Genomic DNA, 17,481 nt, shown 5'->3' with positions numbered 1-17,481 from the left:
CTGCACATTTTCAGAAAAATCCTTATGCACTGCAGCTAATGTAACAACAGTACACCTGAAGGGTGGAATAATGCTCAGCACACGGACTTGTCACAGATGGATAAACAGTTTAATGCATGGAAGTAGAAAAAACGACTACAACGGAGATGTAAATAATATAAACTGAAAAGCCTTATGTTTTCCAAAATGCTCAGGAGTTAAACACCGATTACCAATTCCTGTGACGGACACATCCGCCAGGGGGAGCCACAGGAAAACAAACTGCGGCGCTTACGTAAGAACGGAAAAATTTGGAATTCTCATCCATGCAGGCGCTTCAGTTTCATACACGTGAGCATACTTCAGACATCTAAGACAATTCAATTTTAATGCATAATTCTCAAATAGCAATCTCCAAATATGCTTTTGCTGTTCATATAAGTAGCCCAGTTATTTCCCAAGTAAGTTATGAACTCGCACATTTACTGTAATAAGTGGTGCCTTTCCGGGGAGAACCCACACAGTCTGAGAGGCACTAGTCAGGCGAAATTACACTTAAATACTCTAGGAATGCCAGCTATCTAAGATTTGCAATATTTAGTGCTACTTAAAAATTCAGACTTTCATTTTCTTCCTATGAAGTACTCCACTAAATACCCTAATAAAAGCTGTATTACACACAGTATTAGCGTGTCAAGACAGTTTTCTGTAATTCATACAGAATGGCACTTACTCGGTTTGTATTTCTGGATCGGGGTAACATGAATGACACATGGCACTGAACCGAGACACAAAGAAGTCGTAGCGTCTGTGATAGGAAGGTGTGTCTTCCTCAATGTTGGCAAATTTGACAAACTGGAAAAAGAAATACATTTTAAAAAGCTTTTAGTATCAATTTCCCAAATAGAACAATGAGTACTAAGCTTCACTTAAGAAGCAACATAAACCATCTGTATTAATGTATGAATCTAGATTTGACAACACTTTAAAACTTCAGAGAAGAAAAATTTGAATTAGAGAATTTTCTTTTTAAAGTCTTTCCACTAGAACTTCATTTAAATAATGATGAAAGGGTGCAACAACATGAAATACAACATACTATGCAATATGGAAACATCTAACACTTCAACACTGAGTGTCATCAATTGGTAGAATCATTAAGGTTGGAAAAGACCCTTAGGATCATCAGGGCCAACCATCTACCCAACACTTACAAGTCCACCAGTAAACCACATGTTCAAATAACTCCATGGTGACTCAAACACTTCCCTGGAAAGCCTGGTTCAATGCTTGATAACTATTTTAGTGAAGAAATTTTCCCTAATATCCAACCTAAACCTCCCCTGGCACAACTTGAAGCCGTTTCCTCTTTTCCTATCTCTTGAAATTTGGGAGAAGAGACTGACCCCCACCCAGCTACATCCTTCTCTCAGGTGCTTGTAGAGAGCAGTCCAAGCAATCAAATGGTCCACTGACACTACCAGGTTACCTACATTCTGACTTACCAAAGTCCAAGGGAAATAAACTTGGAGCCATACTGTCAATTCTATCTTGGTAAAAATGAAAAAGGAGTCAGTCAACTTTAATTCCATTCACAGAGAGACACGTTAAAAAAAAAAAGCCAATTTGCAAACATCTACCAAGTATCGAAGGGGTAAGCAACAGTCAACATTGATTTGTCAAGAACAAATCACATCAATCCATCTTATTCCTATGACAAGGAAATACATTTTGTGAATCCAGATGAAGCAGCATCTGTCAAATCTTAAATTCAGTGATGCTGTTGACAAAAAGATACACAAAACTCTCAAAGGGAAGCTAGAAAAACACTGTCAAAAGAACACTCCCCATAAAGCAGATGGAAAGGAATTTGGAAAAAAAAACCTGGAAACTCCTGTAAATCATGAAAGTACAAAGTACTGAGTGAACTTCTGGAGGGTTCTGTCTGGAATACAGAAGAATTTGAGCTTCACTAGAGATTTAGATGGCAGAGTGGGCTCACCAAATCTGCAAAGAACACCAAGCTGGCCAGAGTTGAAGGCACACTTGACGCTTGGTTCCTGACAAACTGGAAACAGGACCTGAAAAATGGAAGGAGGTTGCAAACCACCACTTTAAAACAGCTGTACAAATACAAGCCAGAAACAGCTGAATGCAGAAAAGGAACTTGGTCAATGCTGTAATAATGGCATGAAACACAAACCAATATATTGTGATACATCTGTATTGCTCATGACATCTATGAAGAAACTTTTGCCATCTAATTGGGCCTAGTAAGCTCTTAGATGAAATGCTGCATCCATCAGCGCTGAAGATGGTGATTAACTGATACAGTCCTCCAATTATTGAAGGGATGAACAAAGCTTTAGATAAACATCTGTTAAAACAGACTGAAAGACATTAAATTATCTAGTCTAGAGCTGCCTAAAAGATATCAGTCTGACAATGTACAGAAGAAAGCTATAAGAAAGAAAAGAAATAAATGGTTTTCTTTGTCCAATGGTAATAGGAAAAGCAACAATGGGTTTACACTGAAGCAAAGCCTATCTAAGTTAGACATTAAAAAACCCTCCTTTCTAAAGTGAGCAGACTGCCTAAAGACTTTTTGGATTCTCCACCACTGACAGTTCTAAGAACAGACTACAGACGGAAGGAAAAAGGAAAACGACATGTCATCGGGAAAGGTTGAACATAGTGCAGGTTCTGTCCTGAAGCAGAGCGATGTCCCAGTAAAGAACTGAACCCTCTGCTTTTACCCACCCCAGTGTCATTCTTACCCATTCCCAAGCACAGGCTGAGGCATTTCTTTTATACTTTCCATGACGCAGAACCTGCTTTTATCAGTACGTTACCCTTCTACACCTAGACAAGCCCAAAGCACTGTAGCATAATCTCCAGCACACTGATTTGGGGAAGTTTTGAGGTTTTCAAGTGGAAGTGAACAAAAAAAAAACAATCATTTTTTCTACTCTTTTGCTTAGTCTTTTTCTGTTTTATCTAGAACATTTACCCCTTTCAGCTGCACTACCCATTAAAAGCTACAGGTGCAGTTGAAAATGATACAGTTTGTCAAAGTACATTCTCAGCTATTACTGAAAATGGAGCAAAATTGTATAATATGAGTCCATCTTATAAGTAATTCTGTTAGGAATATCCTGTATTTCACATGGTAAGAAAGTGACAGAAGTCAAAAAGTCAAAATGCAATTCTGTGTGGACTCCTGCCACACACTGAAAAAGAATCCACAAACAGCACCCATAAGTTTTTTTCAATACAGTAAGTGATGAAAATGAGTGTTTCCTTCCCAAATGACCCCGGAAAATGCTTTATATGTCTTATGTCTCCCTGTTTTGTTTCATGGAATTGTCGATATCAAAACAGAGATAGATTTTTCAAATTTTTTTTGAAGACAAGAATTTCTTCAGTTCTTACAACTCAATAAGGCGTAAAGACCAACTATTATCAAAAATCCCAGACAATATGATCTTAGTATTTTCCAGACATTCAAGTGTTCAAGTCTGCAATTGATTCACCCAGCAAACTTCCATGAAAGCAGGTAAAAGAATGGAAACAAAAAGTCTGAAGAACACAGAGCACTATGAGAATGGCTGTAAGAACAAGAATATTAACTCAGGTAGAATTTAATATCAACATTTAATTTAATATTACTTAAACACAAAATTATTTGATTGACAGGCTCTGTCAACATGAAAACTTAAACTCTAAGAACTGTTTTACTTGCAGAAAGATTTATTGTACCACAAAATCGCTTTTTAAGAGTAAAAGATGAATTGAGCCCAAGAAAGTGTCAGGAACTCCCTTCTCCTACATCGTGGTGCAGCTTTGTAGCAGGGAAGCAAAGACCGTGAAGTTACATCTCTTTAAATGGCACGCACAGGAAAATGTCCAGAAGGGACAAAGGTTTTTAAGTCCTCATGTCTATATCAAAACAATTTCACCCACCGAACATACAGCATTTCTGAAGCACGTTCCAAGATTATCATTCAGATGACTGAACATTTAGGACACAGGAAAGCTGACTGCAATAACAGTTTTAAATTGCACTGTCATCTAGTTAAGTATAAAATTCCATTTCATCACAGAAATTTTAAGTTTTTACAGTACGCATTAATCTATATTTTCTCTTTGCTTTGCCATGGTGCTCTGAAGTCATTATTGTTGTTAAACAAAGAATATTTTACTCCTAAGCACATATTTTCAAACGTACTTCAAATATAAAAAATACTCAACCTAAAAAAGGATAAAATTCTTACGAAAGTCCAAGCACTTGCCTCAGATTTACTTACAAATCTTTTATAGATGTAAATATGTCATTCAGTGATAGTAAATGCTTGCAAGCACCCAATGGCAACTTATGGAAGTTTTACCAGTACAAGCATCTTCTATATTTCATAATACAGAAGGTACAGAAAGGAACTTACATTGGTAGTATCTTATTGACATTAATTTTGAAACCAAAAAATTTCAGCAAATATAAAAATATATAAATCTATCACAAAGTTAAGAAGAAACATATTATCTATTCAGAAGATGTTTGTTCCAGCCTGAGTCAAGAAAGTTGGATCATATAACCAGGGAGAGAGAGATTGTGCAAGTCTTGCAAGTAACTCATGTAAGTTCTCAAGTTAATTCCTAAGGACATAATTTCTTCTATGTATTAATGATGTTTTATCACTGTTATGCAGAGAGTACATTAGGAGAAAAATAGTAACTTTTAGTGGTTCCTGGATGTCTTTAAAGAAGGTCAGTTTTTTTTCATGAAGAATCAGGTTTTTTCACGCATCATATTGGAGTTTAGATTATGTTATTTAAAGTATCCCCTGTAAGAACAGTAGGCTGGATCTGAGCAGTATTTTTTTCATATTTGAGCTCCCCAGTCTGCCTTCTACAGCCTGGAATTTTCTCTTGCTTCAAATGGGGAAGGAGGTACTGACAGGTATCTCCTTTTATGTACCAATGTATTTTATGGACCAAGTATGTTGTTATTATGAAACTATTACATTTGAAGACTTGATACCTTATAAACATAAGATTCTTACAAACCACACACTACGGGCTTAATATTAAGTGTGAATGTATGTATGCACTTCACCAAACAAATGCCAGAGGACAAGCACTTCGACTTTCCTAAATAGAAAAGTTTAAAGCACTGGATTCACACATTAACTTCACGAACACAGTATTAATATTATCACAGTAAATAATCCCAAGATAAGGTTCTCAGCAATAGAAATCAGTGATTTAGTTTAGTTGTTAATCATTAAGGTCATCTGACACTCACTTTCAGTTTTATCAGAATGGGATGGATAATTTCACATTCTGTTTTACTTTGTGTCACTTGGATGAAAATTATCCTGAACACCACATGTAGAGATGTATAACAAAGTCAGTAATGGTATGCTGGCTCCCAGGGCTACGTTAGTGGGGCTACAGAACAGCAAAACTAGAGAGCACATGTACGAGGGGGAGGAAAACTGCTTGTCTTCCTTTAAATAACAAATGATAACAACCAGCAATAACAGTCACCTCCTCGTGCACAGGAAGCCCAGCACTGTCACTCATGAGATCATTATTTCACTGCTCCTAAAAAGAAACAGCCCTTATAAAATGAAGCACCCTATCAACTAAAGAAAGCATTTATGGTAAATAATCTAAAATATATCTGCTATTTTTCAGACAAAACCCCCAATACCTTACTGTCAAAATACAAAGAATTCACCCCATCAGCATTCAAAATTAGCTTAAAATGTTTCATATTCAACTGAGTTTTGTCAATATGGTTAAGATGAAATTTTTACTAAATTACATATCCCATTGGTTTTGACCAGCTGCTCACTAAAGAAATTTTCTGCCTCTTCTTTAAAAAAATTGTCATAAAATTAAAAATAGATATAAATTGGATCTAGATAATTGTCCCCAACAATTTTGACCACAAGTTCAAAGACTTCAAAGCTTTTCACTTCTATCCTAGTAATGTAACACTATGGACCTAATCAATACATCTAATGATAAGTACATGAGAGATGGAGATGTTTTACATAATACTCAGTTACTGAAATTCCACAGGAAAATAAAGACAGAAATTTAGTATTGCTGTAAATTTCTAAGGAAAAGCTTGTTGCAATCAGTCTTCAGATCCTGTAACACTTAAGCCAAAGAAATATCACTTCTTCCCACCACGATTTTTCAGTTTCTTCACCAGCATATGCTATCCTAGCACGTGGTTAATAAAAATATCTTCCATGACAGAAAAAGCCATTTTGAACCTCACAGACACTGTCAATTCAAAATCTGGTCCAAATAAAAAAAAAAACCAACTATTCAACATATCCACTATTGAATTTCACCTGTTTTCAAGTATCTGCCTATATAAATAGATTTACAATTGTTACCAAAAAAAAAAATCATTGCTGCTGCAGGAAATAAGCTAGCAAAACTTATATATGCAACACATAAAAAGTCACAGGAATTAACAACATGTAACCTGAAGATCAGGTTTAAAAGTACGTACACAAAACCCAAACAATTATATATCTAAAATGGTAATCTTCAGGTTTACTTTTTATAAGTAAATCAACTTAAAAAATGAAATTTAAATTCCAAAAATAATTTAAGAAGACAAACAACTGAGTGAAAGTTTGAATTTTTTCCTAAGACATAAAGCACCAAGTAGAATAAGTTCTGCATCCACAACCAGATGTTTTGAAGTCAGCAAAATACTTTTAGAAGACAGTTTGAGCTTCCAGATCTTTCCAAGCCTTTAAACTACTGAGAGACACCCTGTACACAGATTTGTTTAATTTGAAATCCTGACTTCTGAGCAATCACAAGAGTCCCGACAGCTGAAGCAAAATCTGTTTGTGATGCTGAAAAACCCTACTGCTCAAGTAAGGAGATCTGAATCTTACTTCAAAGACACCACTGCCTTTGTATCCCAGTGAAGCTCTGGGATGGAAAATCAAGATCTACTTATAGCCACAATCACACTCTGTATCTTTTTATGTGCAAGCAGACTACAAATTTGTAGGGGCCTTAAATTGAGTTTAACCTAAAAATACTACGGAAAGTTTTCCAAAGGTTGCCTGACTTTTCACCAATTTAAAGACATTTACTTCACATACAATTCAGTCTTTTCTTCTAAACAATAGCAGTTTCCACTCCAAAGTAGTAAATCAGAATATCTAAAGCACATGAAACATTTATTCAGTCACTCTACCATCTATTATTGTTGGGGGGGGGTTATTTATTTATTTATTTCCTTCTGGAGAAGAGAAAAAAGGCTGAATTTGATGCAAACTTTCTACATCCCTAATAAAAGTTATTTAAGAATCCAGTAGGTCAGTGTCCTTGGTAACAGACAAGCTGTCAGTGCCAATACACTTTGCTCCTCTTGAGTCAACATAAAAAGACTCTATCTTTTGTCTTCATTAACTACAGAAGGCACCTAGGGAAATTAGCAGAGCTGGCCTAAAATTAGTTTTTGGAATACTGCTGAAGAGCCATAAAGATTCACTTTCCTCACAGAAATTCACATTTTACTTAGGAAAACTTAATTATTTTCTGTTTCTGAGCTTTACAAAAGACAAACACAAATTATCTCCTAATTCAGGAAGTCCATTAATCTCCTTTGCTCATAAAAAAATCCCTTAGGAAGTGACAGGAATATCAAACAGATTACCCTAGGGTGGAGTTCTGTACAAGAACATGCCTTTCAAAGTGACACGTGTCTTGTACACCCAAGTGGAGGTTGGCAGTAACTGTTTGCCACCAGGGACTTCAAACAAATGCCAAGTGATGTACATCTTGCCATTTGGCAGCCCGGGAAATAAGTTCCAAAGCTATTTCCCTAAGAGGCCTCACCCAGGCATTATTATACAAACAATTCAAAAGAAGAAGGGTAGCCTGGCTTCAAGATAAATAAATAAATAAATAACATTTTGCATGTTTAATGAGATATATATCTCATTACTCTCAGTAAACTGCCCTGTTAGTTTGGAGCACAAGGGGACACTTCTAGCCTACATCATACCAAAATTCTGCATTCTGTGATATCAAGAAATTCTACTCCAGAGCAGCATCACTTTACTGCACTCTCCTATCTCCCTGAACTGCAACTCCCAACTGGGAATCAATCCCAAAGAAAAGCCCAACAGTTTTACTGAATCCATAAAGAACCCCATGCAAGCACTACTCTATACTCATGTAAAAACAATGTCATGGTTTGGAAAAAGCTCAAATCCAAATCTGATTCCTAGTCCCCCTCCCACATCTCAACCCCATGTGAGATGGGTTTTCCAGACAAAAACACGAGACTCAATATGGGGGGAAGGAATATATTACAAAAGACTATACACATAAATACTTATACTATAATACATTGCATACAATCTTAATTCTATTTCTATCTCTACCATGATAATAATATTTACAATGGGCCAAATCTCTTCTCCCTCCAAATAAAAGTCCAGGAGAGAAGATGAAGAAAAGACCCCTTCCAGTCTCTGAGCAGCAGGTCTCTCTCTAGGCAGCAGGCTCTCTGTGTCTTCTCTTCTAGGCAGCAGTAGTAGTTGCTGGCTCTCTGCCAGCACACACGAGGGGGTCTCCAAGCCCCTCGGCCCTCCGTCCTCAAAACGGGGGTCTTTCCGTGGACTACGTAACCCCAGACAAGGTCGCATCACCACGGTCATATCACGAAGCACCGGGGTCTTCGTGACAGTCTGGTATCCTCAGGGGAAATCAAGCCCCTGTGCAGAGCTCCCATGCTCTGACTCAAAGATGGCTGCTTCTCTGAAGCTGCAGCAAGGAGGGGGGAAGCCCAAGGTCACCCCCTCCACACACATTCCTTGGCCATCCTGGCGTAGCTCTCAGGATAGTCTGAGCTTCTTGCTCCTCTCTGCAGTGCATACTGCACTTTAGGACTCCTCTCAGTCCACCACCCCCTCCTCTTTCTCGGAGGGGTCTCTCTAGGGAGTTCGGGGGTTTTGGTTTGTCCAGTTCTTACCCCGAAACTCTGTTCCTGCTGCTGGCTCAGTCCTCTTTCAGGTGCTGCCTTTCTGCTTTCCTTCCTCCTCAGACATCTCTGTGTCTTCCATGCAGCATACCGGCTTCTGCTGCTCCTTTTGGTCCTTATCAGTTGGCTCTTTGCCACTGCTCTTCGGACGCTGCTGTGTCTACTGCTGCTCCGTCTGCTCCCAGCGTCTCCCAAGGCTGCCTACCGGGAGAAATTCTCCCAGCTCTTAGCCACAGGCACTCAGCCCAGTTCTGAGTCCCTGCAGCCCCCCAACCGGGGGCTGGGGGGGCACAGCCCCCTAAGGGGCCGGAGCCCCAGCTCCTCGTGGCTCACCACAACATGGCCACTTCTTCTTCCAACAACAAGTACCACTGTTTCTCTTCCGGTCTAGAGAGATATGTTTATATTTTGCAGGAGCACTGATTGGGTCTAATCCCAAGGGTCACCACCCCCTGGGGGTTACCACTTTTAACTTCAGGGGGAAAAACCTGGCTCAAACCACTACACACTCTAAGTGAAAACATTCCACATCACAATCCTGGAATTTATAAGATTTCTATTTTACCATCTAGGAAATACAATAGTTAGAAGGGAAGTATGACAGAACTGTAATGCTGATTGCACCCATCACTCTATTTGGAAAACTGTATCTCCAAATCTTCATTTTGCCACTTTTAGATATGCCCTTCAAGCAGGGATCTAAATCCTGAAATATTTAAGCCAATAAGATGGTGAGGTGTTGATTCTGAAAGCTACTTTTCAGCTAACAGGAATCTTTCTGTGTAGTGTCAATGCTGGGCAGAAGGATGTTACATTCTCCTCACACCATCACTCTTGCTGCTGGAGAGGCAAACACTGTCTCACCTATACACTAGTTCCAGGAGAGCTGCTTGAAGACTCAAAATATGAACTCACAGAACAGCATTCTTTCCAGAATATTCCTTCCAGAAGTCACTTCTGCAGGGAATGAGCCCAGACATCAAAAGCATTTGAGACATTGAAAGGAGACAGTTTATCTGCCTCCAGCTGCTATTTGCTCTGTGTTTAGGCCCAAGTGGTACACCCTGCCACAGACAGAATCTTCTAAATTCATGTGAACTGGCAGACACTTTATGACTTCTGAAACTACTTTCCCATGCAAAGGTTTACTCTGATTTGATTTAGTGTCTGAGCTTACTCACAGAATTAGTTCCAAGGACTTGCAGCTTTGGTTCGCCTGATTCCAGAAGCTTGGCCACCATATGAAGGAAACTTTCCACAAATGGTTTTATGCTTTGAGAATGACAAGCCATCAGAAGTTGGTCCAGTGCCTCCATGGCAATCAGGACATAACTGAAAATTAATTAGAGAGACTTGCATAAAGACATATTGCGTTTATCATTACCTCCATTAGTTCCTTATTTAGGTCCTTATTACCACAAAAATTAGAAAAGAACGGAAGGTACGTATTTCCCACTGTATAAAAATGAAACTTAGTGCTATTTCTGACATCCATAATTTTTCTTTTTGGGGATGGGAAGTGAGGAATTGAGTGTTGGCCATTCACGCTTTCTATAAAGCTATAAAAATAATTTTGAACATCATGAAGGCCAAAAAATGATGGTCTGTGATGGATGTTGCCCTTCTTTTTCAACTCCTGACACTTGTTTGATTCAACATTCCCACTTAAACATGATTCAGCAAAAAGGCCTGAAAAAAAATATATTCCTGCTTCCCTATATCCTGACTTACATTCAAGGATGTACTGGGCTTACATGGCAAGGTTTTGGCAGTGAGGGGCTGCAGGGGTGGTTTCCGTGAGAAAACACCAGGAACTGCCCATCATGTCAGACAGAGCTCCAGCCAAGCTCCAAGATGGACCCACCAGTTCCCAAAACTGAGTCCCTCAGGGACACTGGTAGTGCCCAGAGTAAGCAGATATCCATGCTGCAGACCATGGAGGACCCCAAGCTGGAGCAGCTGGATGTGTCCCAAAAGAAGCTGCTGCCCATGGAAAGGCCGTGCTGGAACAGGCTCCTGGCAGAGTCCATGGAGAGGGGCCCATGCAGGAGCAGCTTTTCTGGCAGGACCTGACCCATGAGCTTTGCATTTTATTTTCTCCCGTCTGGCTGAGTAGGAGGAGTGAGAGCAGCTGGGTGGGCACCTGCCAGCCTGAAAAGGTTAACTGACCAAAGAGGGACTGGTTCTGTCTTGCCTTCCAGACTTGATCAGAACAAACATGACGAAATCCCATGACATATAAGCATCTCTTTTCAATGCTGTGACCTCTCTCCTCACCCATAGCGGTGTCTGACGACATCCCTGCTCAGTCTCTCTGCCAGGTAAGCTCCAATTCGATCCAGCTTTTCTGGTGCAGAAACTGCATAGAAAGTCAGCTTCTCCATGTCGGCTTTAACAAGACCATCCTAAAAGCAGAAACACAAATTATAAAATAAAAAAGTTCACAGAAAGTATGAAGCTTTTGAAGAGTTTTTCCTTTTGTCTACTCAACATTTAAAGATTCAAACCTTACTGATAGGAATAAGCTACCAAAAAAACCCCAGTCTTTTGAGCAAAACTGCTGTTAGCTCAGCTGCAAAAAATCAGCAACTTAAAAAAATTATGTAAAATATTTTTTAAGGAAATGAAGCAACTATCTTCCTCCTCCTTTTTGGTGAGGGAATGGGTATTCTAAAAGAAGGTATTTAGTGAGAGATGTCACCAGTTCTAAGACACATTTCTTCCCTATTGGCATAATGTAATTTTTTTCTTTTCCCATCCCCCCAAAAGTTTATTTGATGCATAATTTTGACACTACATACAAACAAGGTTGTAGTTTAAATATTTTAGATTGTAGTTTAAACATCTTATTTCTTCAGTGTCACATCTTGAATAACGCTGACCTACAGGGTACCCAAAAGCTATTTGTTAGAAAAAGATAAAAGATTAACAAATTAGTTCCAACATGAACTGTAACATGGATCTGCTCAGATGAAGTTATAATCATAACTATCAGGTAAGCAAGATAAGGCTTTTTTGTCTTTTTATCTTTTTTTATTTTTTCCCTGGAAGTTCATAAAAACATTCTCTTTTTCAAATTAATGTATTTTATCAACAAGTCTTCTCATACTTTGGAGAAGTCCTGCAACTCAGCGAAACATCATGGACTGGCCTGTGTCCTGCAATGAACCGATGAATATTAACCAAAGCAGAGACTAAGAAGTGCCAACTCAGAGCTCCTGCGTGAGATTTAAGCCATAACATTAAAACTGTAGCAATTCCAGGTGTTTCTACATCTGTATAGAAAGAGTAGATGAGAACAAATAAACCTATAAAATCACATTGCTCCGTGCATGCAATATACTGTATACACAGAAAACATTTCTACTAAAGCCAGTAACATGCAGTAACTAGCACTCAGTAACAACATATTTTAAAGAAAAGCCCAAGCACTTTGCAACACATAAGCCAAATATTATAGAAACGCTGACTGTTCTGCTTAAACTATAACAAAAGATGAAAAAAACTGGTAACACATTTAAAAAAATACAGCAGCAGAAGCATAAGCTCTTGATCAGTCTAAACTGTCACATGATTATGTATAGAAATAGGCATTGCCAAATGGTAACACAAGTTATTAAAATAAATAACACACAGTGTAAGAGTTAAATTTTAATAGAGCTCCAAGACTGTTGCAGTGAAATGCAAAGAAAAAATTGTACACGAGTAACTGGAGAATTTAAAAGACACCACCAAAACCACCTTTTGGGTCACAACAGCCTACCTGAACTATGAAATCAGTAAGTCAAGAACTAAAAAAAAATCCTGTAGAAAACCAGAAAATGTTCACACGTGGAACCACACCAAAGCAAGTGCTTGTCGTTCAAAGTACTTATGAAGTTAAGTGCTACCTCTGTAGCAGAATACCTTGTTGAATTAAATCTCTGTTTCTCTGAGCAAAACATACTAATTTTATTCTTCAATGAACAGCCCCGCTTTGAAAAGGGAATTAGACAAGATGATCTGTATATGTCCCTTTCCAGCTAAATTATTCCTCTAACCTCTGTTAAAGCTATGAAGAGCTAAAGCAGAATTTAACTGTAAAATGTTAAAAGAGAAAAGAAAAAATTAAAAAATTGCTAAAGCATTAGCTATAACCAAGAATTTCCAAACACCAATCCCTTAAAATTTTAAAGTCATCACTCACTTTTGGATCTTCAGGAAATATGTTATCCACCAGACGCTTGTAGCGAGGTCTTAGCGCAGCACAGCAACAGCAAACTCCTGCAGAGGGAATTACACAACGGGATTTAGAATGCAGTTTTAGGGACTCATTTGAAGGGACAAGCTGACAAGCACAGAGGAAAAAGATATACTGAATTCAGCTGCTTGTCACCCTCAGCAATAAGGCAGAATCAATGTAACTGAAAATTAGCACAAAAAAGTCAAATAAGCAGAACTGCTATCACAGAAAATGTGAGAAAATATGCAAGCAACTTGGGTACTAGAAATGCACCTGCCATCCAGCCATACTTAAAAACACGCAGAAAAATCAAGACATTTTAAAATTTAGTCATATTAACCAAAGCTACTTTAGTTGCTGTTTTATCTTCCTTCTGAATTACTATTCCAAAACATCAAAATGTGCATTATGTTCATTCTTCTAAAAAAGAAATCAACTATGAAGTCTTCTGTTTTACAAGCACCCGTATAAACCAATGTAAACCATAATACACAAAACAAGCTCTGCCTTCCTTATCCCTTATCCTGCCTTTAACTGGGCATCAGTGAGAAGACAGTCACTTGGAAGTGGAGAAAGGCATTTTTTGATTTCATTTCTACTTCTATGAGTACTAATCCTGCACTCATATAATCAGAACAACGCATGTAACTTCAATTTTATTAATTTTAAAAGTCATATGCCTGTTCTAAAAAGATAAACCTACAAAGCATTGACTGGGTTTTTTTCTAGTACTCAGGGCTACTAGAACCTTGGAATTAAGTTAAAACTCAGCACAAAAATAAAATTAAAAAAAAATTCCTAAATATCTGCCCAACTGTTTTATCAGGATACATTTATTCCCAACTCTTTTTGGAATTTTTTGAAAATAAGGTTTTAAATGTTTCAGTGGACATATTATCAGACTAACTCACTGGTCCGGCCTCAGATCAACACTAAAGCAGCTCTAATGCATAAGAGCCACTAAGTAAACAATAATACACTCAATAATAATATATCAAGTACATGCAGATCAGTGGCTTTTTGGTCTTTCAAGTCTCAACTCCTGAAGGATTCAGAGTAGCTAAATACCATATTAAAGGTATCCATTTCCATACTCCAAAAAACCATTATACGCTTTGCTAAAAATAGTAAAAACTGCAACACGATAAAGCGTATACTGGCAGAAACTTTGATGATTATCTGCAAATTTTTCAGGCTGTGAAGTAGCATTAGACAAATATATTAGGACCTGTATTTTTTTTACTTAAGATATCTAAGTAACCTTAATTGTTTTTAACCATATTTATCATAACATCTGGGAGATTCATGACAAAGACTTCCCCTGCTGTACTTGTTTTTATTACAAGTCTCTACAGGAGTAGACATTCTCCCTCTATTCCACCTGTTTATTGAAGCTATTTGTCTTTTGGACAAAAATGTATTCTGCTCATACTCTGACAACTTAATGCTTGCAATTATTTAAATAAAAACTATTATCAAAGACAGATCTGTGATTTTAAAGCCATACATTAACTCAAAGTTCTCCCCAGTGGTCTTGAACTCTCCCCAGCTCATGAATTAGAGAATCCGGTACCACCAGTAAGATCAACACTGACTTATAACTTCAGTTAGTAACTACGAAAACAAAAAGCATTTAAGGAATAAATGACTGGAATATTGAGAATTTTTGTGTTAAATAGTGCTTTGTTACTACTGTCAAGTTCTTCATATGACTCCTGCTGACATGTCCTACTCACCGAGGTCTAACCAATGTAAAAATAGACATTTACATAAAAGCTGCAGGTAAGAAGCAGCTAAAATCAAAGTTCTTTCATATGCAATTCGAAAATGTAGGTATTAAAACAGATTAAAAACCTACTTGACTTAAAATTGAAATAATTCACAGTTCTACAAAAATATTCTACTGAGAGCAAGGCTGTGCAACATTTTAAAAGTAAGTAAAATCATAATAAGGAAGGAACACTTTCTTAGTGTCTAGTATATCACTCCATATTGGGAAACTCCAGTAAGACCATCAAAATCCACCAAAACAAGACCTAATATAGTTAAATATTTCTTGAGTTAGGTATGCAACTCTGCACCTGGCTCAACATTCTTTGTACCTGGTCTTCCTACTTGATTTTCTACCTTATAGTTGACCTCTAACTCTGGTCCAGAGTAAACAGCATTAGATGACTATTAAGTATAGAAAAACATTCTTACACTAACTGTAGTAACATATTTTGATATAACTACCCAAACTACAAAAAGAACAAGAAAATCTTTTAAAATATTGCATGCAAGACAGAGGCAATTAAAAATACATTTATAATTAGTTTCTCTAAGTGATAGAAGAAAAAAATCTTTGCAAAGAACCACAATTTAAATCTTAAAATGGCGTTTTAAACCCATCATAAATTTAACATAAAACCTGGATACTGTTACTCCTTTGAAATGGATAAAAAAATATCAGATAACAGTAGCAACTTATTCTGGCCCCCTTACCAGGTGGTTTCAGTTAATGGAAACTCAATATTGTTGAAACACTGCTCTTCAAATTTATGATACATAGTGCATTTTGATACAAGAAAAGGCCTAGCAATAAGTATACTGAGTAAGATCTAAAATTTTCTCTTCTCCTCATCTTAGATTTTCAATAGTGTCTTCACATTGTTATGTATTTAATTATAGAACAGTTTACATGGAAAAAAACCACAAACTTGTCAAAAATTTTCTGTCAGCAAAGTATAAATCTAAAAGTAATATGGATGTTAATCTCACTAAAAGAACTGCCTAAATTAAACAGAACATTCGAGTATCAGCAAATGAGAGTTAATCTATCAAGGCTTTCAGACTCCAAAGATATTTTCAGTAGAGAAATATAAGCAGAACAATATCAGAAATAAAACTGACAGGCACTCCAAAGAACACAGAAAAAAATGAAAACCAAAAGCAAAAACCAAACAATTAACAGTCATAACACAGATTTTGTGGGAAAACTATTGATCATTGCTCAGTTACATCATTTTAACATAACCATGAAAGATTAATAAAATTGTAGGAATAGGTTTAAAGAATGTATGAATATAAAAAGACAACGAAACACAATCCCACAAAAATCATGTTGTAACAACATACATTAAAAATAGACTGAACTCATAAATAACACATAAAATCTGGGAACATTTTTCTACATAGATCAGGAAAGATGAATGTTGCAAAGATGTAGAGAAACTGAGCAATTGAAAACGGATTCTCTACATCTTGGATAGCAATTTAACCCAGATAAAAATTTATCCAAATAAACATGTTTGTTTCACACAAATAAGCTGTTTTGTAGGTCTACAGAACACAGTCACTAAGTCAGGTAAAAAGAACCTGTTCCATTTTATGCAGGTTTATTGAGGAAAAGTCCTTTTCAGTGTCAGGCAAAATTTGCATTTTAATCATCTCGCCCTTGCAGACATCTTTACATCATATTATACCAGTAAACATAAAGGTTTAAGCAGTATCTATAGAAGTTCACATTGCTATGTAAGAGTCAACATGAAAGGATTAAAAAATACTCATTGTTTACTTTTCCAATAGTGGGATTTTCCAAGTTAAAACATGCATGTTCTCTCCTGCCGAAGGAGTCCTATAACCTGCATTGTACATGTTAAGACTGTACACATTTACCAGCTGTACGGGCAGTTCTTGTGACACACATTTATTCTACAAAGCAGCAGCAAGACACAGTCCCCGCTATCAGAAAATGGTAATTTCACCTACCCAAACACATACACGGTCTCGGTTCAAAAGCAGAATTATAATCATAGGCTTTTTCTTGCTCAACAGTTGGAACTTGCACATATTGCCTCATCCTGGATATGATTTTACTCCCTGGGAACTCTCCTTGATCAGAAATTTGCTCTCTCACACTCCCATAGCAGCAGTTCCCGTGAGGGCTCTGCAGCACTGTAAGCTTATCTGATCAGCTCTGTGACATCTACCTAAAGCCACCAAACACGTGAAAAACATCAGTATCAAATTCTGTTAACAAGGCCAGGCACAAGAAAGTAGAAAAGAATAACAGATGCATTGTCAGTGTGTGATTCACAGCTCCTCGAATGAAACTGCATGGAAACAGTTTCATTACTTCAGCTTTCCTGGTACACACAGTTCATTATTTCTGTGACTAGAAGTAAAAAATCCATACAGTTTCAGATAAAACTATGCTCACCACATATCACTGCGGAGTGATAAATATTTTAGTAAAACCTACTCATTT

General features: G+C 37.3%; 1 protein-coding gene across 8 annotated transcripts in view; it reads right to left on the bottom strand.

Annotated features, from left to right (window-relative positions):
* EFR3A (EFR3 homolog A) overlaps positions 1 to 17,481 on the bottom strand; it is a 78,667-nt gene that overhangs the window by 42,069 nt on the left and 19,117 nt on the right. For 4 of the 8 annotated variants that reach the window (XM_027684426.1, XM_027684427.1, XM_027684428.1 and 1 more), the window contains 4 exons: positions 13,197 to 13,273; positions 11,288 to 11,415; positions 10,192 to 10,342; positions 713 to 834 (listed from right to left, as the gene is read on the bottom strand). In XM_027684426.1, the coding sequence (XP_027540227.1) occupies positions 713 to 834; positions 10,192 to 10,342; positions 11,288 to 11,415; positions 13,197 to 13,273 (478 nt within the window). Of the gene's footprint in view, positions 1 to 712; positions 835 to 10,191; positions 10,343 to 11,287; positions 11,416 to 13,196; positions 13,274 to 16,982; positions 17,156 to 17,481 lie in introns of those variants that run through there. The other 4 variants (XM_027684422.1, XM_027684423.1, XM_027684425.1 and 1 more) reach the window with 2 other exon arrangements.

Source organism: Neopelma chrysocephalum, unplaced genomic scaffold (assembly GCF_003984885.1).
Source record: "Neopelma chrysocephalum unplaced genomic scaffold, ASM398488v2 Primary Assembly neopelma1_66, whole genome shotgun sequence".
Classification (NCBI taxonomy): domain Eukaryota; kingdom Metazoa; phylum Chordata; class Aves; order Passeriformes; family Pipridae; genus Neopelma; species Neopelma chrysocephalum.
Note: the sequence above shows the minus strand (reverse complement) of the source record. Positions and strands in the feature narration are given on the sequence as shown.